The 27,642-nt window shown below is 52.3% G+C and overlaps 1 protein-coding gene and 1 long non-coding RNA gene across 4 annotated transcripts; one reads left to right on the forward strand and one right to left on the reverse strand.

The window, feature by feature from the left end:
* Positions 1-402: 402 nt before the first annotated feature.
* Positions 403-17,822, reverse strand: LOC311606349. Its single transcript, XR_014782302.1, has 3 exons — positions 17,732-17,822; positions 12,529-12,819; positions 403-1,450 (listed from the first exon to the last, which is right to left on the reverse strand). It is a non-coding gene; the product is annotated as an uncharacterized lncRNA (long non-coding RNA).
* On the forward strand, positions 17,676-27,457 carry NEFH (neurofilament heavy chain). Of its 3 annotated transcripts, none has more exons than XM_084797649.1 (5): positions 17,676-18,625; positions 20,283-20,482; positions 21,778-21,902; positions 24,869-25,757; positions 25,944-27,457. In XM_084797649.1, exons 1-5 carry the CDS (start codon positions 17,743-17,745, stop codon positions 26,844-26,846), a joined length of 3,000 nt encoding a protein of 999 aa, XP_084653775.1. In that variant the 5' UTR covers positions 17,676-17,742; the 3' UTR covers positions 26,847-27,457. The 3 variants fall into 3 exon arrangements, with proteins under 3 accessions (XP_084653775.1, XP_084653774.1, XP_084653773.1); XM_084797648.1 differs by having other exon boundaries at positions 24,869-25,326; positions 25,363-27,457; XM_084797647.1 differs by having other exon boundaries at positions 24,869-27,457.
* Positions 27,458-27,642: the final 185 nt, after the last annotated feature.

Below are 27,642 nucleotides of genomic sequence, written 5' to 3' on the forward strand. Positions count from 1 at the left end.
CTCACATACACAGGTTTTAAAAGTTGTGTGAAACAGCTGGGTGGATTTTTGTTTGTTTCGTTTGTTAGATTCGTCTTTTTTTTTTTTTTTCTTCCCAGATCCAAGGACTGAATCCAGGGCCTTGCCCTTGCTAGGCGAGTGCTCTACCACTGAGCTAAATCCCCAACCCCTAGATTTGTTTTATGTTGAAACCTCAGGGCCTGTGAGAGGCCTTCCACCCTCAGCTGCTCAGAGCTTGTACTGTGCTCATTGTGTGTCACACACCATCTCAGGCCCACAATGCAGCTTAGTTGGCAGGTGCCTGCAGAGCATGCACAAAACCCTGGTTCAATCCCCAGCGTTCCATGAATCAAGCCTGGGAGGCGGAGACAGGGGTAGGGCAAGCTCAAGGTCATCCTTGGCTACATCTTGCCTCTAAGTAAATAAACACGGCATCCTCTTTATTAGCCAAGTTCACTCCAGTGGTGCTGCACCCATTCACAGTGCTCACGCCGTCCCCCAACCATCACTGGTAATTTTCCAGTTTTCCAATTTTCCATAAGCAACTGTGGACCACTTGCTTACGACTTCTATTTTGCCGGTGGCAAATACCTGCTGAGCATTTTCTTTGGGGGACCATCCCAAATCCCAAGGGGTTAACAGCTGAGGATAAAATCAAGCCTGTTTCACTGGGGTGGGAACTGAGGCTCAGGCAGCCCCAAAGCTCTTGAGTAACTAAGGAAGAAATGGACCCAGTAGCCTGACTCCCAGACCAGTGATGTTTGTAATCCCCACTTTAGCTTTCTGTTAGCCCTTCCTTTCCTCTCCATACCTGTACACACACCCACTGCTGCCCCCTGCTGTCACCTGCTGGGAGGGGTGGGAGTGCCCTGGATCTCTGTTGTCCATGTACTTGAGAGCGATGAAGACAGTAACTCCGATCCACATCCTGTCCATGCATGTTCGGTTCCGGTTCCGGGTCTGTGGCAAAGAACCTGAGTTCTAAGCACTGGCTCCAAGGCCTTGATGCCTCCAGGAGTCAGAGGTAAACTGGACGCAGGAAAAGCCCCAGGGTCTCTATAATTAAGGCAGCTCAGCCTCCTCTGTTCTTCAAGTCGGTTTTAGACTTTTTGCCTTCTGTCTCCTCGGGAGTTTTACTCACCTGGGGTGGGGTGGGGTGGGGTGGGGATCAAGGAGCCAGTTGCAGGGTGACCCCCTACAACCTGATGAAGCCTTGTAGCACAGCAGTGACCAGGGCAGTGTGAAGGATGTGGCACAAGCAGAGGGCTGGCTAAACAGCTGGCCACAGGGAGGCAAAGCAGCCACAGGAGGAGGAGCCCAGGGCTCAGAGGGAGGACACCAAGGACTTCCGTGGCCCACAGTGCTGCTGCCATGGCATGGTGGGCACACAGTATAAGCCCTGAGCGTGGAAGGCATCTCACAGGCCCTGATAAACACACATTGGACTTGTCTGGAAGGATAAAAAACAAAAACAAAAAAAAACTTGCTTAGAAATAGTTGGAGACTCAGCCAGCCGCAGTGGCACACACCTTTAATCCCAGCACTCAGGGAGGCAGAGGCCGGCGGATCTCTGAGTTTGTGGCCAGCCTGGTCTACAGAACAAGTTCGAGGACAGCCAGGGATGTTACACAGAGAAACCCTGTCTCACACAAACAAAACAAACAAACAAAAAAGGAATATACAGTCATACTTATACATACATATGTAATAACAAAGAGAAGGAGAAATTATGTTATTATATCATAACCTCAAAAAAATATTTTAAAGAGGGAGATGAGCACTAGCATGAGTGTAGCGTGGGGGATAAGAGAGAAAGCCCATTCGTTCCAACAGGGACAATGAGAAAAAGGTTCCCACTTTGTGGGGGACAGATAGGGTCTCACCATGTATTTTCTGGGTAGCCTGAACTCATGTTGTAGACCAGGCTGACCTTGAATGCATAAAGACCTCTCTCTCTCTCTCTCTCTCTCTCTCTCTCTCTCTCTCTCTCTCTCTGTGTGTGTGTGTGTGTGTGTGTGTGTGTGTGTGTGTGTCTGTCTGTCTGTCTGTCTGTCTGTCTGTCTGTCTGCAGGTTCTCAGGTAACTCAGACAAGCCTGGAACTTCTCACTGGGATTACAGACTTGTGTCACTATGCCTGGCCTATAGTGGAGTCTGGACTAACAGTGAGCGGATGAACCAGGGGAGAGGGGGTCAGGTCTGGGTGAGGGGGAATAGCGAGAGCAGTGGCCATAAGTGTGAGATTCAACAGATTATTCCAGAAGCAGCAGGAAGGAAGCCAGGCACTGAGGACAACGGGAAACTGAGGAACAGCATTGTTTATAGGAACTATGTGTTTCAGATCCTGGTTAGACCACACATCTTTTCAGTGACCTTGGGCCAGCTGAGTAACCTGTTAACTGAGCCAAAGTGGTGCTGTAGTTCTAAGAACAAGTTACTGCACGGAGGTACTGCAGGACAGCCCTCCACCGGAGCATAGCAACCATCAAAGAAGCCATGCCCTCCTCACAGACTCCCCAGTGTTGGGACCCACTCTGATGTCCCTCTTCCTGCCTGCAGTAGAGCCGGGATCACCTAGAACACTTGGAGACACTACCACCCAAGTGCTGTATCCCCACTACCTTGACCGCCACAAACACCCATGGTCCATCCCCCATCTTCCTGCTGTCGCCTGGAGCCTGGGCCTAAGCCCTGGGAGAGAGGCTCAGGGATGCTGGGCCAGGGCTGAGGGGGCAGAAGAGCCATGCTTATGGTCACTTGCTGGTGCTGAGCGCAGCACAGGCATCCTATTTTAAAGGCTGGGGTTCGGAGGTTGGATGCCCGGAGGGAGTCAGGAGTCCTGCCCAAAGCCACAGGCTTCCAAGGCTGGGTAGGCTTCTCCTCCTACACAGTTGTACATCTCTTTCTGGTCAGCTCCTGTGTGCCTGGTTGCCATGGTTCCCCGTGCAGACTCATAAGTGCCTCAGTCAAAGGACTCCATGGCTAGGGGCGACATGGAGGGGAATCAGAAGTATGATATTGGTAGATAGATAACTTCCAAATCATTTACCCTGGACAAATGGAGAAACTGAGGCATGGGGTCTTGTTTCCACCCCCCACCAAGACAGTTGAGGACACCCAGCCTAACTATATTTAACAACCTGCACTAACATCTTGGAGCCCTGCTGGGTCGGAAACTGCCTGACTGCAGGCAGGGACTTAGGCAGAACTCTTCAGAAGGACTCTGCCAGCAGTTTCCCTGGAGGGAACCCACAGAGAGCCATAAATCAGGCATTGCAGCTACTTGGTGCAGTGCAGGGAGCAGGCACCGGGGCCCAGCAGATCCTCCGTGGTGGCCCTGGCTCTGCAGAGGGACGGGCTTGCAAACTGGTGCTGAGCTGGACTCAAGATGGTTCCAGCTCGGCAAGAGATGAGGGCCAGAGTGCCCCCCCCCCCCCGCCGGCTCCCACGACTGGGGTGCCGCTTGGTGATCTTCCCCTGCCTGAAAGGAGAGGCAGAAGGAAGGCCTCCAGCCCTGACTTCCACAGTTGGCGCTGGAGGAAGAGAGAGCAGAAGCAGCTTGGGGTTTCCGGCTAGGAAGGGGCAGGTGGGAGAGGAAAAACAGGAAGTTGACAGTCCAGGGGCAAGACAATGACATAACTCACTGACGAGGTGAGTCGGTGTCATCTGAGGTGGCGTCACAGATGGCACTTTGTGGATGATGACCGCTTTAATGACAGCAGTTGGGAAGATCAGTTCTGGTGCAGAGCAGAGAGCAGAGAGTACAGACCCCGCCAGTCACTGTGATCCACGCCCCGCCCCAACAAAGCCCGACAAAGGGACTCGAGTCAGCCCCATTCTATAGACGAGGTAACCCAGGCCTGAGTAGAGTGGTGGCCTACATAGCCGGGTCTCCATCTAAGCACCTGGGGCACTCTCCGTGCCCCTCCCCCTGGGTTCTAAGCACCAGCACGGAGGGCATATTGTTGGGAGTTCCTGTTCTAGTTCAGGCATCAGTGCCTTGAATGACATTAGCCCACAGAAAGAAACTGCAAGGGGTGAAGGACGCGAACCCCTATAGTCCAGAGAGGAATGCCAACCCCTATAGAGCAGAGAGGAATGCCAACCCCTATAGTCCAGAGAGGAACGCCAGCCCCTATAGAGAGAGAGGAATGCCAACCCCTATAGAGCAGAGAGAGGAACGCCAGCCCCTCTAGAGCAGAGAGAGGAACGCCAACCCCTCTAGAGCAGAGAGAGGAACGCCAACCCCTCTAGAGCAGAGAGGGGGAACGCCAGCCCCTATAGAGCAGAGAGGGGGAACGCCAGCCCCTCTAGAGCAGAGAGGGGAACGCCAGCCCCTCTAGAGCAGAGAGGGGAACGCCAGCCTCTCTAGAGCAGAGAGGAACACCCTATAGAGCAGAGAGGAACGCCAGCCCCTCTAGAACAGAGAGAGGAACGTCAGCCCCTCTAGAGCAGAGAGAGGAACGCCAACCCCTAGCCAAGCCTATTACCTCCTGTAGCTTTAGTGTCTCTGCAGTCAGTCAACACCTGGAAAGCTACTCCTATCCCCACAAGAAAAAGCCCAGGGAGGCCACACACCTTGGTTGCTCTTCCTCCCATTCCCCTGCAGCTGACAGGAGGCCAGGCCTCTCCTCTCAGCTGTACATGAGGGACCATCTATATAACACCGGGGTGAGGAACATTTAGGGCACATTCATGATGTAGCAGACACGTAGCTTCTTATCTAATTCTCCAGCAATATTTATGATCAGCATTTATTGTACAGTGAGGAGCGTCATAAAGACTTCCTTATTTACAGCATGGACTCTGACCACACTCATGCTCCATAAGACTAAAACAGTGTGTACGGTGTATTTTCTTTTCTTGTACATTTGCTGGGGACATAAACGTGGAGGCTGATTCCGTAACACAGTTGTTGCGAATAGAGCAACGGTAAACATGGATGTGTAAGTATCTCTGTCATGTGTTAAGTCCAGCATGGTGGCATGCGCCCTTAGCCCCAGTGCTCAAGAGGCAGAGGCAGGTGGATCTCTGAGTTCAAGGCCAGCTTAATCTACAAGGTGAGTTCCTGGAAAGCCAGGGCTACACAAAGACATCCTCCTTGAAAAACCAAAATAAAGTAAAAAATGAAATTAGTCCTTCAGGAGCCGGGTGGTGATGGTGCACACCTGTAATCCCAGCACTCCGGAGGCAGAGGCAGACAGATCTCTGTGAGTTTGAGGCCAGCCTGGTCTACAAAGCAAGTTCTGGGATATCCAGGACTACATAGAGAAACCCTGTCTCAAAAACCAAACCAAACCAAACCAAACAAACAAACTAGTCCTTCAAGTAAGTACCCAGGAGTGAGTGACAGAGCGGGGTCATGTGACAATTCTACTTTGAGTTTTTTGGAGAGCCTCCATGTTGCTTTTTTAGGGACAGTGTCTCACTGTGTAACCTTGGCTGTCCTGGAACTCACTCTGTAGACCAGACTGGCTTTGGACTCTCAGGAGATCCCCCAGCCTCTGCCTCCTGAGTTCTAGGGTTAAAGACATGCACCACATGCTGGGCTTTGCCATACTTTACAGTTTCTTGGGTAACAGTTTTATTGAGACATAGTTCTCATTTTCAATGGTGTAAAGTCACAATTTCCTGGGTTTTCATTTGTTCAATAGCAGTGTACAACCACTACTATAATGGATTTCTTTTCTTCTTCTTCTTCTTCTTCTTCTTCTTCTTCTTCTTCTTCTTCTTCTTCTTCTTCTTCTTCTTCTTCTTCTTCAAGACAGGGTTTCTCTGTGTAACAGAGCTCTTGGCTGTCCTGGGCTCACTTCGTACACCAGGCTAGCCTCGAATGCACAAAGATTCACTTGTCTCTGCCTCTTAAGTGCTGGGATTACTAAGTCAGGGGTTCCTATGTGAGGCTGCTGTGGCTCTCCAACTGTGCCCCTATCAGATCTTATAAAAGTAGTTTTGTGGGCTGGAGAGATGGCTCAGTGGTTAACAGCAGTGGCTGCTCTTCCCGAGGACACAGGTTTGATTCCTAGCTGTCTGTAACTCCAGTTCCAGATGATCTGACACCCTCACACAGCTATACATGCAGGCAAAACACCAACCCACAGGGAATGAAAATAAATTTAAAAAAATTTAAAGTAGTTTTGTACTTATTTGAGTTCCAAATGAGAAGAGTGTCTTCGTAGCTGTGCCCTGAGTGCTGCGTGCTGCCTGAAGTATATTTTGGGAAATGTTTGTTGGCCACAGGAGGGGAGGAAGGGGAACTGTCACAGTGTGTGGACTTGTGAATCAAGGACTCAGCTGAGGGTTGGTCTGTACCTAAAGCTCCGGGCTCCATTCCTTCAACAAGCACAAGAACAGAATCTTGACAGATTAATTATTGCTTCCTAGATGCTGAGGCAGAGGGGTCCAGGGTTTGAGGTTAACACAGAGTACACTGTGAGACATTGTCTCAAAAAAAAAAAAAACTAAATTAGTTTTATCAACACCTATCACTGTGTCAAAAGCCTAGTATGGGGTGAGTATCTATAATTCCAGCCCTGAAGGGAGCTGGGGGCAGGGGAGCATCCCCAGGGCTCATTGGCCAGATAGTTGATTCAACAAACTCCAAGTTCAGTGAGAGACCCTGTCTCAATAAATAATGCAAAGAGTGACTGAGGAAGACACACACACACACACACACACACACACACACACACACGCATACACACACACACGCACATACACACGCGCACACACACATGCACGCATACATACACACACACTCATACACACACACTCGCATACACACACACACACACACACACACACACACACACACACACACGCACAAGCTTTGGACAGCCTGGCATCTTGGCCCTCTTGAAAATGAACCTGCAGTTTTGGGAGACGCTGGCCCCACACTTGTCATCTGCGGGATGTGGTTGCAGGTGTGCACTACCCCCATAGTTCTTACCCTGAGCACAGCACAGCCATCCCAATGCCGTCTTCTATCCTCACACAGCCAGGACCCCTCCCCAGAACTTGCTGCCAGCTTGAGACATGCTACAAGGCTCCTCAGTGTCACCCCAAGCTGCCACCTCAGAGGTCAGGGTGGCTCAAGCCTCAAAATCTGCATCTTCCACAGATTCAGCAGGACCCTACCTTTCCTTTGTCTCTCTGACACCACCATGGTCCAGAGGGAGGGGTCAGCAGGGTCCAGACAACACAGACACCCCACCCATGCCTAAATCCCAGTGAAAATAATGGTTCCCACTGGAAGCATTATTTCTCCACTTGAAAAAGGCAGAAACTGAGATCTGGAGAGGAGGGGAGGGGAGGGGAGAGGAGGGGAGGGGAGGGGAGGGGAGGGGAGGGGAGGGGAGGGGAGGGGAGGGGGGGGAGAGGAGAGGTGAGGTGGGGAGGGGAGGGGAGGGGAGGGGAGGGGAGAGGAGAGGAGGGGAGGGGAGGGGAGGGGAGGGGAGGGGAGGGGAGGGGAGGAGAGGGGAGGTGCCTCTGCAGAAGCGGCGGTGCTGGCATTCAGCTTTGGGTTAGACTGACCTGGGCAGGGGCGTGGGTGTCTAGATGACACAGGAAGTGAGCATTACAGTCCCTGCAGACATTTGGATGCATCTGTCTGTCCTCACCAGGGATCTGCTGAGCAAGGTAGGAAACTGATGCTCATTAGAAATTCTCAGACCTGGGAACGAGCTTGTCTAGCATGTGGGAGGCCCAGGCGTCATCTCCAGTAGTGGTGGGGTCAGGGATGGGGGTGGGGGGCGGGGAGACAGACAGAGAGAGGATGAGTGGAGGCTGAAAAGAAGAGGCAGGAGGCAGGAACAAAGAGGGAATACGCAGAGGACGGATTTTGCTGAATCTCAGTTTGTCTTATTATCTGGAAAATATTCAAGATAAAAGAATGATTGGAAAAGTAACTCAGTGGTAGGATATTTGTCCATGAGGCCTTACATCCCATCCTTAGCCACATGTACACACACACACACACACACGCACACGCACATGCACACGCACACGCACACGGTGGTGGAGAATAATGGTACAAGCCTGTAAGCCCAGCTTCTATTGCTGTGACCAAACATCCTGATCACAAACAACTTGGAGTTTATTTCAGCGGGGTCTTGGGACAGACTCCATCCACTGCTCAGGGGAGTCAGGGCCAGAACCTGGAGGCAGCAGCTGATGCAGAGGCCATGGAGGGGTGCTGCGCACTGGCTTGCTCAGCTTGCTTTCTTATAGAACCCAGGGCCACCAGGCCACGGGTGGTACCACCCACCTAGGCTGGGTCCTTCCACATCGCTCGCTAGTTAAGAAAATGCCCGACGGCCTTGCCCACAAACCAATCTTGTGGGAGCATTTCAAGTCTGGGCCATCCCACCATTCGTTCACTAACGCCCACCCCACCTATGCCCAAATTCTGGACCCCTACATGCAAGAATCACTTCCTGGGGCTGGAGAGATGGCTCAGGGGTTAAGAGCACTGACTGCTCTTCCAGAGGTCCTGAGTTCAATTCCCAGCAATGACATGGTGGCTCACAACCATCTATAATGTGATCTGATGCCCTCCTCTGACCTGCAGACGTACATGCAGGCAGAGCACTGTATACGTAATAATAAATAAATAGATCTTTAAAAAAAACAAAAAAGAATCACTTCCTGTTCCCGCAGGCTCGAGGCCTAGGAACAGTCAGAAGATGTAGGTGCCAGGGTGCTCCTGTCTCTGCCTCCCCCTTTGCTGCAGGAGAGCTGGGATCGGAGATGCGCACCGCCACAGCCCAGCCACCGCATGCAGCTTTGTATGAGGGTGCTTTGGATCAAAGTCAGCTCATCAGGCCTGCCAAAGCCGTATTCTCAGACCAAGGATTACATATATATATATATATATATATATATATATATATATATATTTTTTTTTTTTTTTTTTTTTTTAACGAAGCCCAGTGTGGTGTCTCATACCTATCATCTCAGCACTAGAGAGGCTGAAGGAAGAGGAAGGCAAGTTCCATCCGCTCCTGGGCTCCACAGCGAGACCCTTGTCTCAAAACAGTGACAAGAAAAAATGAGAGCTGGAAACGTAGCTCTCTGGTAGAGCCTTTACCAAGCGTTCATGAGGCCCTGCATTGACCCCAGTGTATCTGTCCGTCTGTCTCTGTCTCTCATATACACACACATCAGTAAGTGTGTCACCAACTGTCCCTCACAGATAGCAAAGCCCCCAAGGGCTGTTTTCCCTTCTCCTTCCTCCACCACTCACACGTACACCTCAAGCGCCCACTCTGGTGTGACCAGGTCCCCGGCACAGGTCCACCTTGGTCTCCTTCAGTCTTCTCACCTAAGCACTTAGCTCAGGACTGGGGCAGAGACTTTAGAAGCTTTCCTGGCACATGTCGTCCACGCTGGCATCGCTTGCCTTTGAGCAAAGTGCCACGGTGCTGTCAGGCTCCCTACCTCCTCACACAGCCTGACTGCGGAGTGACAATTTATAGTGTGCCATCCCAGGAAGGACAGATTTCACCTCCATCCAGTCTTGAGTTGCGGAGCCTTATTCAGTTATTTTAATGAGGGTCTAGTGTATCTGAGGCCATCTTCAAAGCAGTGACCCAAGGACGGACTTAAACTTCTGATCCTCCTGCCTCTGGCTCCAAATGCTGAAATTACAGACACCCCAGCATGCCTGGTTGACTTAGTGCAGGAGACCAGCTGAATGGCATCCCTAGCCCCTCCCCCGAGGGGCGGGGCTTGTTCAAAGCCCAGTCTTGATTAAACTTGATCATCAGGAATGAACTTTCCTTTGCTTGTTTCTTTGTTTTGAAGACAGGGTTGCACTATGTAGCGCTTGGCTGTCCTAAAATTCACTATGTAGACCAGGCTATCCTCTCTGCCTCCCAAGTGCTGGGATTAAAGGTATGTAACACTATACCCAGCTGGGAAGTGAATTTTTATTTTTATTTTGTTTTTTTCAAGACAGGGTTTCTCTGTGTAGCCTTGGTTGTCCTAGACTCAATTTGTAGACCAGGCTGGCCTCGAACTCACAGTGATCCACCTGCCTCTGTCTCCCAAGTACTGGGATTAAAGGCCACCACCACCCCGGCAGGAGTGAATTTTTAATTCGACTGTTAATTGGTTCAAGTTCCAACCTCTCCCTCTGAACTCGGCCATCGACTACTCTGGCCTGTGGACTTCCTCCTCTGCCATAGAGATGGAGCATCAGTGTGGTGTGGCCACAGCTTCTCCATCCCTTTCCCTGCAACCTTGCCAGAAACAATCTTTCTCTGACCTCAGTGTCCTACTCTGCGGTAGGATGACCCTGCCCACCTGCTGAGCTGCTGCGGGGTACCCCATGTGTCAGCAGCCTTGCAGGTGCTTGCAAGCTGAACCTGCTCAACTGCTTCCTTGATGACTCAGATTTACGCTGTGAAAATCAATCACCCGCTCATCACTGCTTTTGACTCAGGCGTCTCCAGGACTGGGCATATCAGAGAGCCCGGCCCGTCGTCATCATTTTGACTTCCTGACTGTCTGGGAAACTCTCTCTCTCCCCCATGCCTCCCGCGCCAACCTAGAAAAGATAAAAACCCAAACCCAAAGCCGGTTCTCAACTCCCCCTGCTTCCAGCAAGGTGCCAGACGACCCACGGAGCAAAGCCCCCAGCCAGTTGTCATGAACTGAAGAGGCGCTGGCTCCATGGGGCCTTCCTGTGAAAGCAATGTGTGATGGCAGCCTCACAGCTGAGCAGACCCTGCTGTACAGCTCAGGAAACCGGACTTGAATCTCAGTCACACCACATCCCAGCCAGACCTGCAAATCCACCAAAGGCAGCACCCAGCCTTTGAAGTAGAATCCAGCTTCCCTTCTCCCCCACTGAGTCCCAGGGCTTCAGAAGTGTGGGGAGGCATTCGGGGCTGCTGAAGGCTCTCTCAGCACTAGGAAGTCCAGGGGCGGTAAGGCTGCGGATGAGCTACGGCGGGAAGATGCAAAACTGCACGCAGTTCTGTATTTGCAGCTTGTTTCCTAAAGGGTATAAGGGTGGGGAGGCTACTTCCTTTTTTTTTTTTACTACTACAAGAAAAGAAGAAGAAGAAGAAGAAGAAGAAGAAGAAGAAGAAGAAGAAGAGGAGGAGGAGGAGGAGGAGGAAGAAGAAGACACATCATAGAAAGAAGAGGTTGGAAGAGACAGGAGGAAAGAAGGCTAAGGGAAACAGAAACTAAGGAGGAAGGAGGAGACACATGCTAGGAGTAGAAGAAAGGAGAGGAGAGGAGGGGAAGGGGGAGGGGGAGGGGGAGGGGGAGGGGGAGGGGGAGGGGGAGGGGGAGGGGGAGGGGAAGGGGGAGGGGAAGGGGGAGGGGAGGGGGAGGGGGAGGGGGAGGGGAAGGGGGAGGGGAGGGGGAGGGGAAGAAGGGGAAAGGGGGATGAAGTAGAGAAAGGGAGGGACGACAGGCAAGGATGTGCGGTATTATGGTCACTGAAGAGAAAGAAGCAAAACAAACAAGCGGACGCAGATGTCACCGACATAAAATTGCTGACCCAGGAAAGATGAGTCTAAAGGTGGTAGAGTGGCCTGGCGTGGTGGCGCACGCCTTTAATCCCAGCACTCGGAGGCAGAGGCTGGCTGAAGTCAAGGCCAGCCTGGTCTACAAAGCGAGTCCAGGACAGCCAAGGCTACACAGAGAGACCCTGTCTCCAAAACAAACAAACAAACAAACAAAAAAACTAAAGGTGGTAGAGTGGGCGGGGCCTGAGCCTCAGCAAAGCGGCTGCACATGCCCCTTCCTAAGCACCCTGGGAGCGGGCTGCCCTGCAAAGCTGAGGTCGGAAACTGTCCACACTCCTGGTGCTGAAATGTTCCTGCAGCTTAGGCAGAGCACAGGTGTCATTTCACAAGTCCTTGCTAGGCACCTACTGTATGCCACCATTACTCCAAGCACTGGTGGAAGTCAGCAGTGGATAAAATGGACAAGGGTTTCTCCACACAAAGCTCACGCTGCGTGAGAGGAGACAAGGTACACCTTCTTTAGGAAAAAGAGGAAGAAACAGCTGGGTTGGTGAGATGGCTCCGCGGGTTAAAGGTGCTTGCGGCCAAGCCAAACAATCTGAGTTCAAGCCACGGGACATACGTGGTGGAGGGAAAGAGCCAAGTTGCTCTCTGACCACCATACACATGCCGGAGCATGTTTTCGCACGTGCACGCACACAAATGCAATAGATTTTGAGAAAGAGAACACAAGCATTTGAGGGGTAGATACACAAGGACCATGGGCTCGAGGCCAGTCTATACTGAGTTTAAGGCCAGTGTAGGCTACCAAATACGGGAAAGAGAGAGGGAAGAAGGAAGGGAAGGAAAGGTGGGTAGTTTTGAGTGCGGAGACCCATGTGATGGAAGGAGACAGACAAGTTGTCCTCTGACCTCTACACAGATGGTGCGGCGTGTGTGCAGCATCTGCATGCTCTCTCTCACACACACGTAAGGAAACAGATAAATAAGTAAGCAGGCAAACGGGTGGAGGTCTGAAGAGGGAAGGAGGTCCACGTTCCTGGATACCTGAATATTCAGTTGCCAGTTGGTGGCAGGACTTGGGGAGGCTCAGGAGGTGTGGCCTTGCTGGAGGAAAGCTGTCACTAGGGAGCAGGTGCCATTCCACTCCGCTTTCTGCTGCTTATGGCTTGAGGTGTGAGCTCTCAGCTTCTCCTGCTGCCCCGGTTCCCAGTCAGTGATGGATTCTTATCCCTCTAGAGCCGTAAGCACATAGAAGCCCCTCCCTCTGCAACATCCCGGTCGCGGTGTTTATAACAGCAACAGAAAAGTAACCAATATGAGATGTAATGCTCTTTTCTAAAAAGAAAGCGAAAGAGTGCTTGGCTCCCCTCAGGGCCTGAATTCAACACTATAAACAAAATGTAACCCAGCGCGTGTAGACTTGGGCCACAGGACTCTCAGCAGAGGCCACACCCCTCCCCAGTCTCAGCTCCAGAAAGATGCCCCCACCCACCTTCTAGGGACTTTTCATTGCCCCGCCCTCAGACAGCTGATCTCTACTATGGAAGAGACATAGGTGTGTGCAGTGCTTGTTGGGCTTGGATGATTTGACACCCCGGGTTCTGTTATAACATTGAGTTAACTCAGACAATCCACTTTCTCACTCAGGCCTCAGTTTACATATCTGAAAATAGGAAGAAGGGGGAGGAGCTGGAGAGATGGCTTAGGGGTTAAGAGCACTGACTGCTCTTCCAGAGGACCAGGTTCAATTCCCAGCAACCACATGGTGGCTCACAACTGTCTGTAACTCCTGTTCCGGGGGATCTGACACCCTCACATACACACACAGTTAAGCACCAATATACATAAAATAAAAAATAAATGGATTAAAAATAGGAAGAAGGGTCCCTGCACAGTATAGGGGACCACTGAGGAGGTACCAAGGGCAATGTGCTGTGAAAACTCTCTGCTGCGCGCATGGGAGGGGGGGGACCCACTTCCCCTGCAGCCTCCTTCTTCCGAGTTGCTAGGACTGGATGATGCTAGGACTGTGATGGCCCATAACTTTAGCCTTCACCCTGCAAACATGTTCCTGAGAGGCACCAGTCACAAGGTCCACAGAAGGCAGGCCGCAGCCCCAGGACAGCAGAGGGTGAGGCACCACTTCACTGTGGCCCACTGAGATTTGGCCTGGGAGATGCTTGCAGCAAGATGGGCCCAAGAGCAAACAAGCGCAGGTACTTCAGTGTGCACGCTTGGCTCTGGGAGACTCCCAGGGCTCATCATAAGAGCAGGTAGATGCGTTCCAGTAACTCCAGTACGCATATTTAGACACAGCAGCCCACCTGAAACTCCCCATAACAGCCCGGACTGATCTTGAACTTAAAGCAATCCTCTCATCTTAGCCTCCCAAGGGCTAGAAGTACTAAGTCATCACACTTGGCTCCTCTTTTCCTTTTTGTTGGAGGAATTTCCATCGTATTTGTTAGCTATTGTGACTGAAACTTGCAAATAGAAAAGGTACATCTTGCCGGGCCTGTGATGGCGCATGCCTTTAATCCCAGCACTCGGGAGGCAGAGGCAGGTGGATCGCTGTGAGTTCGAGTCCAGCCTGGTCTACACAGCGAGCCCAGGACAGCCAAGGCTACACAGAGAAACCCTGTCCCAAAAAACAAAGAAGGAGGAGGAGGAGATGGAGAAGAAGAAGCAGGCTATGCAAGCTACAAGGAGCAAGCTTGTAAGCAGCACCTCTCCATGGCCTCTGCATCAGCTCCTGCCTCCAGGTTCCTGCCCTGATTTCTTTTAATGATGGACTATGATGTGCAAGTGTAAGCCAAATAAACCCTTTCCTCCCCAACTTGCTTTTTTTTTGGTCATGGTGTTTCATCACAGCTATACAGTGAATCCAGGACAGCCAAGGCTACACAGAGAAACCCTGTGTCAGGAAAGCCAAAACCAAACCCCTAAGAGGGAGAGCAACAGCTAGAGCTAGAGTGATAGGTAGGGGGGGGGAGGGGGGAGGGGAGGAGTGTGGAGCAAGAAGGAGGAAGAGGAAGGGAGGGGGAAGGGGAACAGGAAGAGGCTGAGGAGAGGAAGAAATGAAGGGAGGGAACAAAGGGAGGAAGGGAGGAGGAAGAGGGCCTGGGAACCACAGCCCCCTTTAGGAGCATGCCCATAGTTTCTGGAGACCTCTGAGCAGGATTTAATTGCTTAAAGTTTTCACCATCTTCCATTGGCAACTCTCTGGGAACTAAACCTCTAACATTCAGGATCCAAATCATAGCATGGAACACCTTAAAGGTCCCCTGGGGCATTCTGGGCTGAGATGTGGCAAGAATTGAGAATCATTCAAGGAGACGCCTAGGAAGGTGGGCTTGTGGGTTTCAGTGGCATCACTTCCTGGTGTGTGTCTGTCACACACAACATAGGCTTAATAAGCAATTAACAGACTTGCTGCTAAAAGGATGCAGGAAGGGAGGCAGAAGTAATTTGAACCCTAAGGTCTTAGAAAAGAATCATGTGTCACCCTGGCTGTCCTGGAAACTAGCTCTGTAGACCAGGTTGGGCCTCAAACTCACTGATCCACCTGCCCCTGCCTCTGCTTCTGCCTCTGCCTCTGCCGGGATTAAAGGCATGAGCCACCACCAACACCTGGTCGAAAGAATTATACTTAGTTATCTATGGGTCGCATGTTTTGTGACCCAGGACACACAACAGATTGGGAAGTGCACCGCAGAGATTAGCACTGGGTGGGTGGGTGGGGGCACAGAACCCCAGGAGGGGATAATGACTTCAACCAGAGTGAAGGAGGCCACAGACAGCTTTCTGAAGGTGAGTCTGAAGGACTGACCAGGGTTCCAACATTCATTTTGTAAGCACGGAAGTCACACCGGGTGCCTCTTAGAAGCCACAAGTTACCTGCCATCTGATGGTCGCCACCTTCACCACTCCCCACCCCAGTCCTGTCATTCAGTTTTGCTGTCACCTGCTTGTCAGACTTCGCACACCCAGGAAAAGCACGCATATTCTGCAGACAGCCGAAGAGACTCAGAGGAACAAGGATCCAATGGCAAAATTCAAAGCAGGATGAAAAATAAATGGGGGTGGGGAAGAAAGAAAAATAAACGGGGAGCCATCCGGGTGCCAGAGGCGGGGTCTGTACGCTAGCCCCCCTCCCCACGAAATTCTTCACCGCCCCAGACAATCTACTCATCCTTTTCAGCAACATTTGCCGACTAGCCTTTCTGCCCCTGCAAACAGCAGCCTGACTGGGACCTTTAAATTGGGAAACTGCTTCATCATGTTCTGCTTCGCCACGGAAAACTAGAGACTCCCTTCCCCCTCCTCCCTAGTGCACTCTCCTTCCAGTAAAACGTGGTTAAAGGGACCGCGCCACCGCCACCGCTTCCCCTAGCTGCGGGGGTCAGCCTGCAGCCAGGGGCTGGGGATGAAACAGAGGGCAAGGAAACAGGGGCGGGCAGAGGTCTCATTTGGGAATCTGCCCATTCCTGTCCCGGGCACCCCTCCGAAGAGAAAAGCCACAGTAAACTGGGGTTCAGTGGGGGCTTAAGGTAATTGCTTGGGAGAGGCTCTGATCTCAAGAAGTCTACACGGGTGCCCAGAGCTTGTCAGTGGACCGTGGAGTGGGGTTCTCTGGGCTCCAGGTAGAGGTTTTACGGGGAGACCTTCACAGAAAGCGGGGCACTGGACAGGACGTGCAGGGGTGGGTCACTCACTTCGAGACCTTGCCGTATGACTCATCCATCCCTCCCCGTTACCGCAGAGGGGGTGATGCTCTGAAAAGCTGTGAAACCTCCCAACTCTGTGAGGCCTAGGATTCACTCTTCCCGTCTGAGGGGTAGCCTCTGTCCCTGGTGCTGAAACGATAGCGTCCCGGGAGCCTCCACTAACGAGGCGTCTGACCGGAAAACCAAACTAAGAACAAGCCATAAAACAAAGCAAGGCCCCAAGTCTGAGCCCCTCTGCCGCCCCTTTTACCTGAATCCTCAGTAGGGCTTATGAGGGTGATGGACTTTGGTACTGAGAAACCACCCCACCACTTCCTGCAGAGAGTGATGAGATGCCGATGGCAGTATTGGCTTATCTATTGTAGGAAAAGGAGCGAGATGACAAGATGAAACAGAGAAAAATCGGACAAGGAGAGGGAGAAAGACAAACTTCTCAAGTGAAGTGGCTTCCCCTCCCCAGACTCAGCCAGAGATCCCCCAAGTTGGAAGCTCCTAGGGGTGCGGAGGGGGCTTGGTGTTGCATCACATCTCTGTGGTACCCGAGGGAAAACCAAACTTGGGAGAACACAATTTATACAAGGTCATCCGGCTAGCAGAGCACAGAGCTGACCCCACCCTCCACCCTGTTTGCTGACCTTGGCTTGATGCCTACTCAGGGACCCTTGCTGGGTAAGATGCAGTCTCTACTTCCAGTCTTGATCACTGGACGTTTAAAAGAGAGCACCACGTCCCTCCCTCGCCCAGTGTTCCCTTTCTCCTCGTGCAGTATTTTCCATGTTCCTTCAGGGTAGCTCCGCAGTCCTTTCAAACTCCATGTCCCCTTCTCCTACCCCCAAGCCAGCTGTAGAGTTCCTTAAGTCCCTCCGGGTAGCCGGTGGCCGCTCTAGTATAGGGAACACTTGCACCTCCACCTTGGAAGTCCCCATTTATCCTCAGTAGCATCCATCGCGCAACCACATTCAGAATCCCTTTCTAGATCTGCACTCGTCTCAAGGTCCTCTTTAACTATTTAGGGAACCCTGTGTTGCCTCTCATTGGGGTGGGGTGGGGGTCCTCTCATAGTAATCACTGCAGTCTCCTATTGCTTCAATAGTAAGGCTCCCTGCCCCATCAGTTCTGCAGGCCTCTCCCTATTTCGGGGGCCCTCTCTTATTCTGAGGGTCTTATTCTGACCAATAGGGTCTTCCGACAGGCACCTGGAGGTCTGCACTTGTCCGCTCCGGAAGTCCTTTACTCCTTGGTCTGACCTCGGGAGGCTCCACTGAAGATGCGATGCGACGATTCCGCTGCACTCCTGGGTCCCTCACCCCACCCCGCCCCGCCCCTCTCACTGCGGCGGAGCCGGTCGGCCCGGGGCCGCGGGGGAGGAGGTGGAGAGGGCGGGGCCCTTCCTCCCAGCCCCCCACTGCTGAGGGGCCGGACCCGGCCACCGCGGATATAAAAGAGCCGGCGTCCCGGAGCTGCCGCAGTGCTCCCCGCCCCGTCCCGGCCCCGCACTCCCGCTCCGCCGGCGGCCGCACCTGCTCCGGCCATGATGAGCTTCGGCGGCGCCGATGCGCTGCTGGGCGCCCCGTTCGCGCCGCTGCACGGAGGAGGCAGCATGCACTATGCGCTGGGCCGGAAGGCAGGCACCGGCGGTACGCGCTCCGCGGCCGGCTCCTCCAGCGGCTTCCACTCGTGGGCGCGGACGTCCGTGAGCTCCGTGTCCGTCTCCCCCAGCCGCTTCCGCGGCGCCGGTGCCGCCTCGAGCACCGACTCCCTAGACACACTAAGCAACGGGCCGGAGGGCTGCGTGGTGGCGGCGGCGGCGGCGCGCAGTGAGAAGGAGCAGCTGCAGGCTCTGAACGACCGCTTCGCGGGCTACATCGACAAGGTGAGGCAGCTGGAGGCTCACAACCGCAGCCTGGAGGGCGAGGCGGCGGCGCTGCGGCAGCAGCAAGCCGGCCGAGCCGCCATGGGCGAGCTGTACGAGCGCGAGGTGCGCGAGATGCGCGGCGCCGTGCTGCGCCTCGGGGCGGCGCGCGGCCAGCTGCGCCTGGAGCAGGAGCACCTGCTGGAGGACATCGCGCACGTGCGACAGCGGCTGGACGAGGAGGCCCGGCAACGCGAAGAGGCCGAGGCGGCGGCTCGCGCCCTAGCGCGCTTCGCGCAGGAGGCGGAAGCGGCGCGCGTGGAGCTGCAGAAGAAGGCGCAGGCGCTGCAGGAGGAGTGCGGCTACCTGCGGCGCCACCACCAGGAGGAGGTGGGCGAGCTGCTCGGTCAGATCCAGGGCTGCGGTGCCGCGCAGGCGCAGGCGCAGGCCGAGGCGCGGGACGCCCTCAAATGCGATGTGACGTCGGCGCTGCGGGAGATCCGCGCGCAGCTCGAAGGCCATGCGGTGCAGAGCACGCTGCAGTCGGAGGAGTGGTTCCGAGGTGCGCGGGAGCTCGGGGTGGGAAGGGGTGGCCCTCTCCTGGAGGGGCAGTGAGCAGCCTGTGGGTTCAGCAACGGTCATGATAGAGGACTCCCAGAGTAGCTGGACCCTCTACAAAGTGCATGTCACCCCAAAAAGCAGCGGTTTTACTCTGGTCCTTCCTTGGGGCGCCCTAACCCTGGGTTTTCCTTTAGTTGCCGCCCTCCACATTATTTATGTCTGTATTTAAACTCCACTGCTCCACACACTGTTAGGCAGAACCCAGTTTCAGAGCGATCTCCCTTCCAAAACAGAACAGGCCCTTTCCAGACCCAGGATATTCAGCGCCCGCTTGCCCCTGCACCTGTGGGTGAAGTGGGTGGAGCAGGAGTATTTTGCTGACACCTACCAGGCTTCTCCGTGCTCAGTGCATAACACCCCCCACTTTAGTAATCTGCTGTGTAAGATGAAAGGAGCCATTTCTTTTCACGCCCTTTCTAGCCAGTATGGAACCAGCGTGTGAACCCGGACCTCATGACTGCAAGGCAGCCTGTGTTATTTAATACCCCTCTTCTTCTCGAATGCTAGGACCGCCCTTATTCCCAAAACTTAACAGGGGTTCTGAGTGGGCCTGACTGCCGTTGCCCTGAATCCCTGCCCAATAGCTGCACAGTGACCTTGATCAACATTGGCCTTCTCTGGCTCTGGTTTCGTTCGGGAATGGGGTATAGAGTAAACTGGGCTTCTTACTGCCCGCTCGCTGCAGAATCCTTCCTGAAATCTGTCTATAAACTGGAGGCGATCGCAGGGCATCGCCGCGTTTCAAAGGTATATGTGATCCGTAATAGCTGAGAATCTTTACTTGAGTGCGTTTGAAGTCTTTGCTAACAATAGGGGAAGCCAGGAAGAATGGGGCCTGATCCTTGGAATTTTTCCTATCACGCTCCGTGCCTTTGCAGTGGCAGTGAACCGTCCCTTCCCCCATCTCTGCAGCAAGGCGCCTCCTCCCTGAGGGGACCTCTTCTTTCCTCTTAGGTTTGCCCTTCACCCAGGCAGAGCATCCCAGGCTCTGTGTCCCCAGCAGCTGGCCTCTTTCTTTCCACCAGGACTCAGCTCTTGGATGTAGGATATTCACTTTCAGGAGCTTAAGTTTTTCTGATTTCCACTGGCCCAGACAAGATCTGAGAGCCGGGAGCGGATGGGCAGAGGCCCCACTTGCTGTGGCCGGGCTGCACTCGGTAGAGGAAGGGACCGGCCTTGTTTTGCTCTCCAGCGACCTTGGACTCTGCGGAAATCTGCAATGCAGTTACCATGGCTACATTGTAACTGATCACTCCCACAGCTTTCACAAGCCTGCAGACCACACCTCAGCATTAGGCCTCATGCTAGAAACCCTCAGTGTGCCAGGACCAGTGGCTTCATTTTTTTCCTGTATGGTGTATGGATCAAGCTGAGGGAGACAGTCTGCTCTTCAAAGCCAGATAGACTACTTTTGAACCTTGCAACTCATTAGCTGGGTGGCTTTGGGCAAGAGCTACTTAACTGTCATAGGATGGGTTGGATAAAACATCCCGACACCCAGCAGAGCTTTAACCCATGTGTGCTACCTTTCAGATCTAAGCATTAGAACCCAAGCTCAGACGTGCCTAACCCTGTGCCCTGATTCCTCCCCTACTCAGTGAGGTTGGACCGACTCTCCGAGGCAGCCAAGGTGAACACAGATGCTATGCGCTCCGCACAGGAGGAAATAACTGAGTACCGGCGGCAGCTGCAGGCCAGGACCACAGAGCTGGAGGCACTGAAAGGCACCAAGGAGTCGCTGGAGAGGCAGCGCTCTGAGCTAGAGGACCGCCATCAGGCAGACATTGCATCCTACCAGGTGATCAGGGGAGGGGAGGTTAAGTCACGTCCTTTCTTAGAGCAGGACCCTGGTCTCTGAGTCAGACATCACATTATTTTTGTTGTTGTTGTGTGACCTGGAGAGTTATCTGCCTACCTGAATTTAAAACTCCTTCCCTGAAGTTAAAAGGAGGAAACCAACAACAAAAGCCTCTGCTTTGCTGGAGGTTAAGAGCACTGGCTGTTCTTCCAGAGGTCCTGAGTTCAATTCCCAGCAATTACATGGTACTTCATAGCCATCTATAATGAGATTTGGTGCCCTCTTCTGATGCGCAGGTGTACATGTAGACAGAACACTGTATACATAATAAATAAATACTCTTTAAAAAAAAAAAGCCTCTGCTTTGCAGAGCTCTGAAGGTCACCAGTGTTGGGGATATAGCTCAGAGTTAGAGTTCTTGTCATCCTAGTATGAGTGAGGGCCCGTGCTCCATCCTAGCACCTAATATCTAATTTACTGCTTAAATATAAATGCTCAGCATAATCTTGGTTAGAGCAGGCATTCTAGTCAACAGTGTCACTGGGGGTGGCCTGGAGTTGGCTTGGGGGGAGAAACAGTCTTGGGGGGGGAAGGGTCTCTTTCTTAGAACCTAGTAAATAAATGCAGTGAGTACAGAGATGTTGGAAACCCGGAGGAACACAAAGGCGTAGGTAAAAGGTAGCTGTAATGGTTCACTTTACCGCAGTGGTTCTCAACCTTCCTAATGCCATGACCCTTTAATACAGTTCCTCATGTTGTGCTGACCCCCAACCATAAAATTATTTTGGTTGCTACTTCATAACTGTAATTTTGCTACTGTTATGAATTGTAATGTAGGGGTTTTTGTGTGTGTGTGTGTGTGTGGAGAATGAAGTTGGCCAAAGGGGTCCCGACCCACAGGTTGAGAACCACTGCTGTAAGCCGTGTCCCCAGGGAGAAGTTTCATCTGTGTTCAGTATGCTTCTGGGTACCCACAGCCCCGCCAGGTAACCAGAGAGCAGACGCTTGCCAAGCACGGACACTTTGCAGGTGCTTTTGGAAATAACGGAAAACACAGTAGCTGAGGAGCTCTCCCCCAGGGCCCTGTGTGTGAGTCTACTCACGTGTTCTACCACTGGGCTGCACCGTAACCTCGTCGTGGGGCATTCTCTAAGACGTCTGTGAAAATTCACCCACCTTTCTCACTGTGCCAGTGTCTGTTGACAGGGTGAAGCTTTGTCCCCAGTCAGGTGGCTTCCCTGGACCTGAGGCCAGGTACCGGCTGGCAGATGACTTTTCTGATCTGTCACCCCCAGGATGCTATTCAGCAGCTGGACAATGAGCTGAGGAACACCAAGTGGGAGATGGCGGCGCAGCTTCGCGAGTACCAGGACCTGCTCAATGTCAAGATGGCCCTGGATATCGAGATTGCTGCTTACAGGTGAGATGGCCCTTGAGGAGCCTTGAGGCAAAGCAGAGCCCCCATGTGAGCCCATAAAGAACTAGGCCTTCTGTTTCAGGCTGTGTTTCGTAGCCTGCCTGCTTTTTAGAGACAAGAGTTTTTTTGGTTTTGGTCTTGTTATGTGTTGAAACAGATCTTACTATGTAGTCCTCTCTGGCCTTGAACTCACAATGTAGACCAGGCTGGTCTCCAGTTCATGGACACCCACCGGCCTCTGCCTCCCAAGTGCTGGGATTAAAGGTATGCACCACCACAGTGTACCTAAAGACAAAAGTATTTATATTTATTTTTTACGTGTGTGTGTGTGTGTGTGTGTGTGTGTGTGTGTACACGTGTTTATGCATGCTGTGGTGCCTGTGTGTGGGCCAACTTTATAGTGTCCCCTCCCACCTTTACAGGGGCTCTGGGGGTTGAATTCAGGCACCAGACCTGTGCAGCAAGCATCTCTACCCATTGGGTAATCTTACCAGTAAAAGGTATCTCAGGTATGAGCCTTAATCTTTTTTTTTTTTTTTAAGGTGAGCCTTAATCTTTAACAGTTCAATTCTGCCCCCCAGTCCTAATTATAGTACCGTATGTTTTACTGCTGTCTGAGCAGCAAGATGGTTCAGTGGGTAAAGGCACTTGCTACATAAGCCTGAGGGCCTAACTTTGATCACTACAATCTATGGTAGAAAGAGAGACAGATTGTTGAAACTTGTCTGTAACCTCTCACACTCTCACACACTATGGCACACATGCATCCACACTCATGTACCACACACACACACACACACACACACACACACACACACCACTAAAATAAAAAATGTTTTCAAATCTGTATCTTGAAATCTGCCATTTAAAGGAACAGTTCAGTGGTGTTAAGTACATTTGCATATATTTGCATACAGGTCTCCTTCCATCTCCAGAGCTCTTTTCACCATCCCAAACTCAAGCTGTGCCCGCCTTATAGGACCCCTCACTGACCTCAGTCCCCAACAGCTACTCTACTTCCCAAGAGGCAGAAATGTTGCAGCTGACTTACCTTAACTACATTTTATTTGCGTGTGTGCACACCTACATGCACACCTGTGTGGAGGTCAGAGGCTAGTCCAGCCAGTTGGTTTTCTGCTTCCCGCTGTGTGGGTCCTGGGAATCAAACTTGCCACCACATCCATGGGCTTAACCAGCAGTGTGTTTATCCACTGAGCTACCTCACTGGCTGAGAAGTGACTTGTTTTCTTCCTGTCGGTGACTTACAATTTAAAATCCCTTCTCTACCCCGAGCCCAGTTATTTAGAGATTTGCTTTGGAGGGAAAGAGGTGCTTAGGTAGTCAGAGACTGTTGTAGCCCCACCCTTTGGAACGGTTTAGCTCACTGGGCCTTCATTCCTTGCAAAACTGAATGGAGACAACAGAAACAGCATCCAAACCATGGGCTGTCGGGACCTCAGCCAGTCCTGTTCCCATGAGGAGACAGTCCCCAAAGATGAGGCATCCCAGCCATGCAGGACTGACGTCACAAGGGCCTCTTCTGCTTGGTGACCTTGGCTGTGCATCTGGTTCTGGTCTCTTGCTTCTCAGTGCAGTGCACTAGCCAGGAATCAGTGAGCCTAGAGTCAGAAAGACAGGCCCAGGCCCTGCCCCAGGCTGCTGGACTAAGATCTGCAGGTTGACAAGATCCACGGAAACGTGTGATGTGTTTAGTTTGGAAACCACTGGGGAAGACTCTATACTTCCTCTAAGCAGGCCCCTTGCCAAAGTCCTTAATATTTATTATCTCACAGATACAGCCTTCTGAGGTGAGGACCACGGAGATCACCTTTTACCAATGAGGAAATAAAGGCCTTAAGGGTCTGGTAGCTTAGATAAGGCATCATCTAGTGAATAGCCAAGTGAGAGGAGGAACCCCAAAGCATAGCTATGAAAGGTGACAGGACAACTCTGAATGTCAACATTCCAAAACCCCTCAAGCAGTCACGGGAAGGACTTATTATATTTTACTGTGTGTGTGCACAGCGTGCGTGTGTAGGATATGTGGAGGAGTCATTCTCTCTCTCTCCAAACACAGGAGCTCATACATACTGGGCCAGCAATATGCCACCGAGCTGTGCCCCCAACTTTCTCTTGAATTAGGTTTTTCTTTTCTGAGGGTGAGGGGCATTCAAGACAGCCCTGGCTGTCCTGGAACTTTCTTTGTAGACTAGGCTGACCTCAAACTCAGACATCCACCGGCCTCTGCTACCCCCCACCCAGCCCCACCCCCTAGTGCTGGAATTAAAGGCATGTGCCACTATGCCCCACTTGAATTAGGTAAGTGTAAGTTTTGTCAATGTAGGCATTTTATATTGAGGACCTTTTTTATTTTTTTCTTTTTTAAGATGTATTTATTATGTATACAGGGTTTTTGTTTGCATGTACTCCTGCAGGCCAGAAGAGGGCACCAGATCTCATTACAGATGGTTGTGAGCCACCATGTGGTTGCTCGGAATTGAACTTAGAACCTTTGGAAGAGCAGCCAGTGCTCTTAACCTCTGAGCCATCTCTCCAGCCCCTGAGGACCATTCTTTAGGGAGACGTTTCCAGCTGTAAGCGGCAGTGCAGCCCCACAAGGGCCAGGCTTTGTAGGTGGCCACCGGAACACTTTGTTAAGTAGCCTCTATTCTCAAGTCAACAGCCTCCTGCCAAGGCTGTGACTCAGTGTAGAGTGTGTGCTAGCATGATTCCATCCCCAGCACCAGAAAAAAAAAAAGTTTAAAATGTCTATTAGTAATGGAAATGAGAAACATGAAAAGGAGAAAGCAATAGGGAAGTAAAGAAAGAGAAAGGGAAAGAAAGTAAAACCGCTGCCATCCGTTCATTCACAAACCCTGTCACTTAGCACTGTGGGGCTGCTGGAAAAGCAACCAAGGTCCTGGTGTTAGTGAGTTAACGCAGTGTCTCATCCCTTGTCCGTCCTGCAGAAAGCTTCTGGAAGGCGAAGAGTGTCGCATTGGCTTTGGTCCGAGTCCCTTCTCTCTTACTGAGGCACTCCCGAAAATTCCCTCCACATCTACTCACATAAAAGTCAAAAGTGAAGAGAAGATAAAAGTAGTAGAAAAATCAGAGAAGGAAACTGTGATTGTAGAGGAACAGACCGAAGAGATCCAGGTGACTGAAGAAGTGACAGAAGAGGAGGAAAAAGAGGCCAAAGAGGAGGAAGGAGAAGAAGAGACAGAAGAGGGAGGAGAAGAAGAAGAAGAAGAAGTGGCTACATCTTCCCCTGCAGAAGAGGCCCCATCTCCAGAAAAAGAAGCCAAGTCTCCTGTGAAGGAAGAAACCAAGTCCCCAGGTGAAGTCAAGTCCCCAGGTGAGGCCAAGTCCCCAGCTGAGACCAAGTCACCAGCTGAGGCCAAGTCCCCAGCTGAGGCCAAGTCCCCAGGTGAGGCCAAGTCCCCAGCTGAGACCAAGTCACCAGCTGAGGCCAAGTCACCAGCTGAGGCCAAGTCCCCAGCTGAGGCCAAGTCCCTGGCCAAATCACCAGCTGAGGCCAAGTCCCCAGCTGAGGCCAAGTCACCAGCTGAGGCCAAGTCACCAGCTGAAGTCAAGTCCCCAGCTGAGGCCAAGTCCCCAGCTGAGGCCAAGTCACCAGCTGAAGTCAAGTCCCCAGCTGAGGCCAAGACCCCAGCTGAAGTCAAGTCCCCAGCTGAGGCCAAGTCACCAGCTGAGGCCAAGTCTCCAGCTGAAGTCAAGTCCCCAGGTGAGGCCAAGTCCCCAGCTGAAGTCAAGTCCCCAGCTCAGGTCAAGTCTCCAGCTGAGGCCAAGTCCCCAGCTGAGGCCAAATCCCCAGCTGAAGCCAAGTCACCAGCTGAGGTCAAGTCTCCAGCTGAGGCCAAGTCACCAGCTGAGGCCAAGTCACCAGCTGAGGCCAAGTCACCAGCTGAGGCCAAGTCCCCAGCTGAGGCCAAGTCACCAGCTGAGGCCAAGTCTCCAGCTGAGGTGAAATCTCCAGAGAAGGTAAAGACCCCTGTGAAGGAAGGAGCAAAATCCCCAGCTGAGGCCAAGTCTCCTGAGAAAGCCAAGTCCCCTGTGAAGGAAGAGGTGAAGCCTCCAGCTGAGGTGAAATCCCCTGAGAAGGCCAAGAGCCCTGTGAAAGAGGAAGCAAAGTCTCCTGAGAAAGCCAAGACTCCAGTGAAGGAGGAAGCAAAGCACCCGGCAGACATCAAATCCCCTGGGCTGGTCAAAAGTCCTGCCAAGGAGGAGGTCAAGTCTCCAGAACCGGTCAAGTCCCCCGAGAAGGTCAAGTCCCCTGAGAAGGAAGCTGCCAAGGCTCCTGAAAAGGAGCTTCCCAAGAAGGAAGAGGTGAAGTCTCCTGTAAAGGAAGAGGTGAAAGCCAAAGAACCCCCAAAGAAGGCAGAGGAAGAGAAGACCCCAGCTACACCAAAACCAGAGAAGGACAGCAAGAAAGAAGAAGCACCCAAAGATGCCCCAAAGCCCAAGGTGGAGGAGAAGAAGGAAAAGGCCAAGGACTCTCCAGCGGAGGCCAAGAAAGACGAGGCCGGAGATAAGAAGAAAGCAGCGACTCCGGAAAAGGAGGCTCCTGCCAAGACAGAGGTGAAGGAAGAGGCTAAACCCAAAGAGAAGACAGAGACGACCAAGACAGAAGCAGAGGACACCAAGGCCAAAGAACCTAGCAAACCTGCAGAGAAGGAAAAGCCAAAAAAGGAAGAGACAGCAGCGGCCCCAGAGAAGAAAGACACCAAGGAGAAGGCGGCGGAGTCCACGAAGCCTGAGGAGAAACCCAAAGCGGACACCAAGGCCAAGGAGGATGACAAGAGCCTTCCCAAAGAGCCCAGCAAACCCAAGACTGAAAAGGCTGAAAAATCCTCTAGCACAGACCAAAAAGATAGCCAGCCCCCAGAGAAGGCCACGGAGGACAAAGCCACCAAGAAGGAGAAGTAAGGCAGAGACAGAGGAACGTCTAGAACAGCCAAAGAAACTCAGGAGAGTCCCCGCACTCAAGGGTTGGCGTAATAACTTTTATTTCTTCCTTTCCTTCCTGTAAGAAGAAACACCGCTTAGGTGACGGGCCTGCCCTCACCAAGCAGGAATGTCTACTAGGATTAAGTTAGCAAGAGAGATACCCTGATCCCTGCCCCTACACCCTAAGCCCTTGCCAGGTGATGGACAATTATGATAGCTTATTGTAGCTGATCGTGATGTATGCTGAATGCTACACACACACACACACACACACACACACACACTTGACTAAAAACTGCCCCCCTCCTTTCCAAGTAAGTGCATTTATCTCCTGTATGTACAACTGACAGATGACCGCCATAATGAATGAGCAGTTAGAAATGCATTATGCTTGAAATGTCGTAACCTATTCCCGAATGCCTTCTCGTTTTCCAAAGGAGTGGTCAGGCCCTTGCCCAGTATGCTCTCCTGGAAGAGCTGCAGCAGGTGAGGCAGGGCACTGGCCCCTGAACCATGCCAGGGCGCACTGTCCACTGGAGTCCACTTTCAATTGCTTCCATGCAATAAAACCAAGTGCTTCTAAAATAAAACCGTGGCTGTTCTCACTTGTTCTCCTCCCCTCGGAAGGATAGGGGCAGGGGGTCTCAGATGTCACATCAGAACCATGCCGGTAGTCTAGGGCATCAGTCCTCAGTATTGTCTGTGGCTCACCTTTGTCGGCATCACCTGGGAGGTTTATAGACCCACAGACTCCTGACTCCACACTGTTGACATC

This window comes from Acomys minous, assembly GCF_964271855.1.
Source record: "Acomys minous genome assembly, chromosome: 10".
NCBI lineage: Eukaryota > Metazoa > Chordata > Mammalia > Rodentia > Muridae > Acomys > Acomys minous.

Bases quoted from the DNA above. Each gene is read 5' to 3' on its own strand.
- NEFH (XM_084797647.1), top strand. From the start codon at position 17,743: ATGATGAGCTTCGGCGGCGCCGATGCGCTGCTGGGCGCCCCGTTCGCG. The intron at 18,626-20,282 runs GTGCGCGGGAGC...TCCCCTACTCAG, and splicing joins GTCGGAGGAGTGGTTCCGAG to TGAGGTTGGACCGACTCTCC. The intron at 20,483-21,777 runs GTGATCAGGGGA...TGTCACCCCCAG, and splicing joins CAGACATTGCATCCTACCAG to GATGCTATTCAGCAGCTGGA.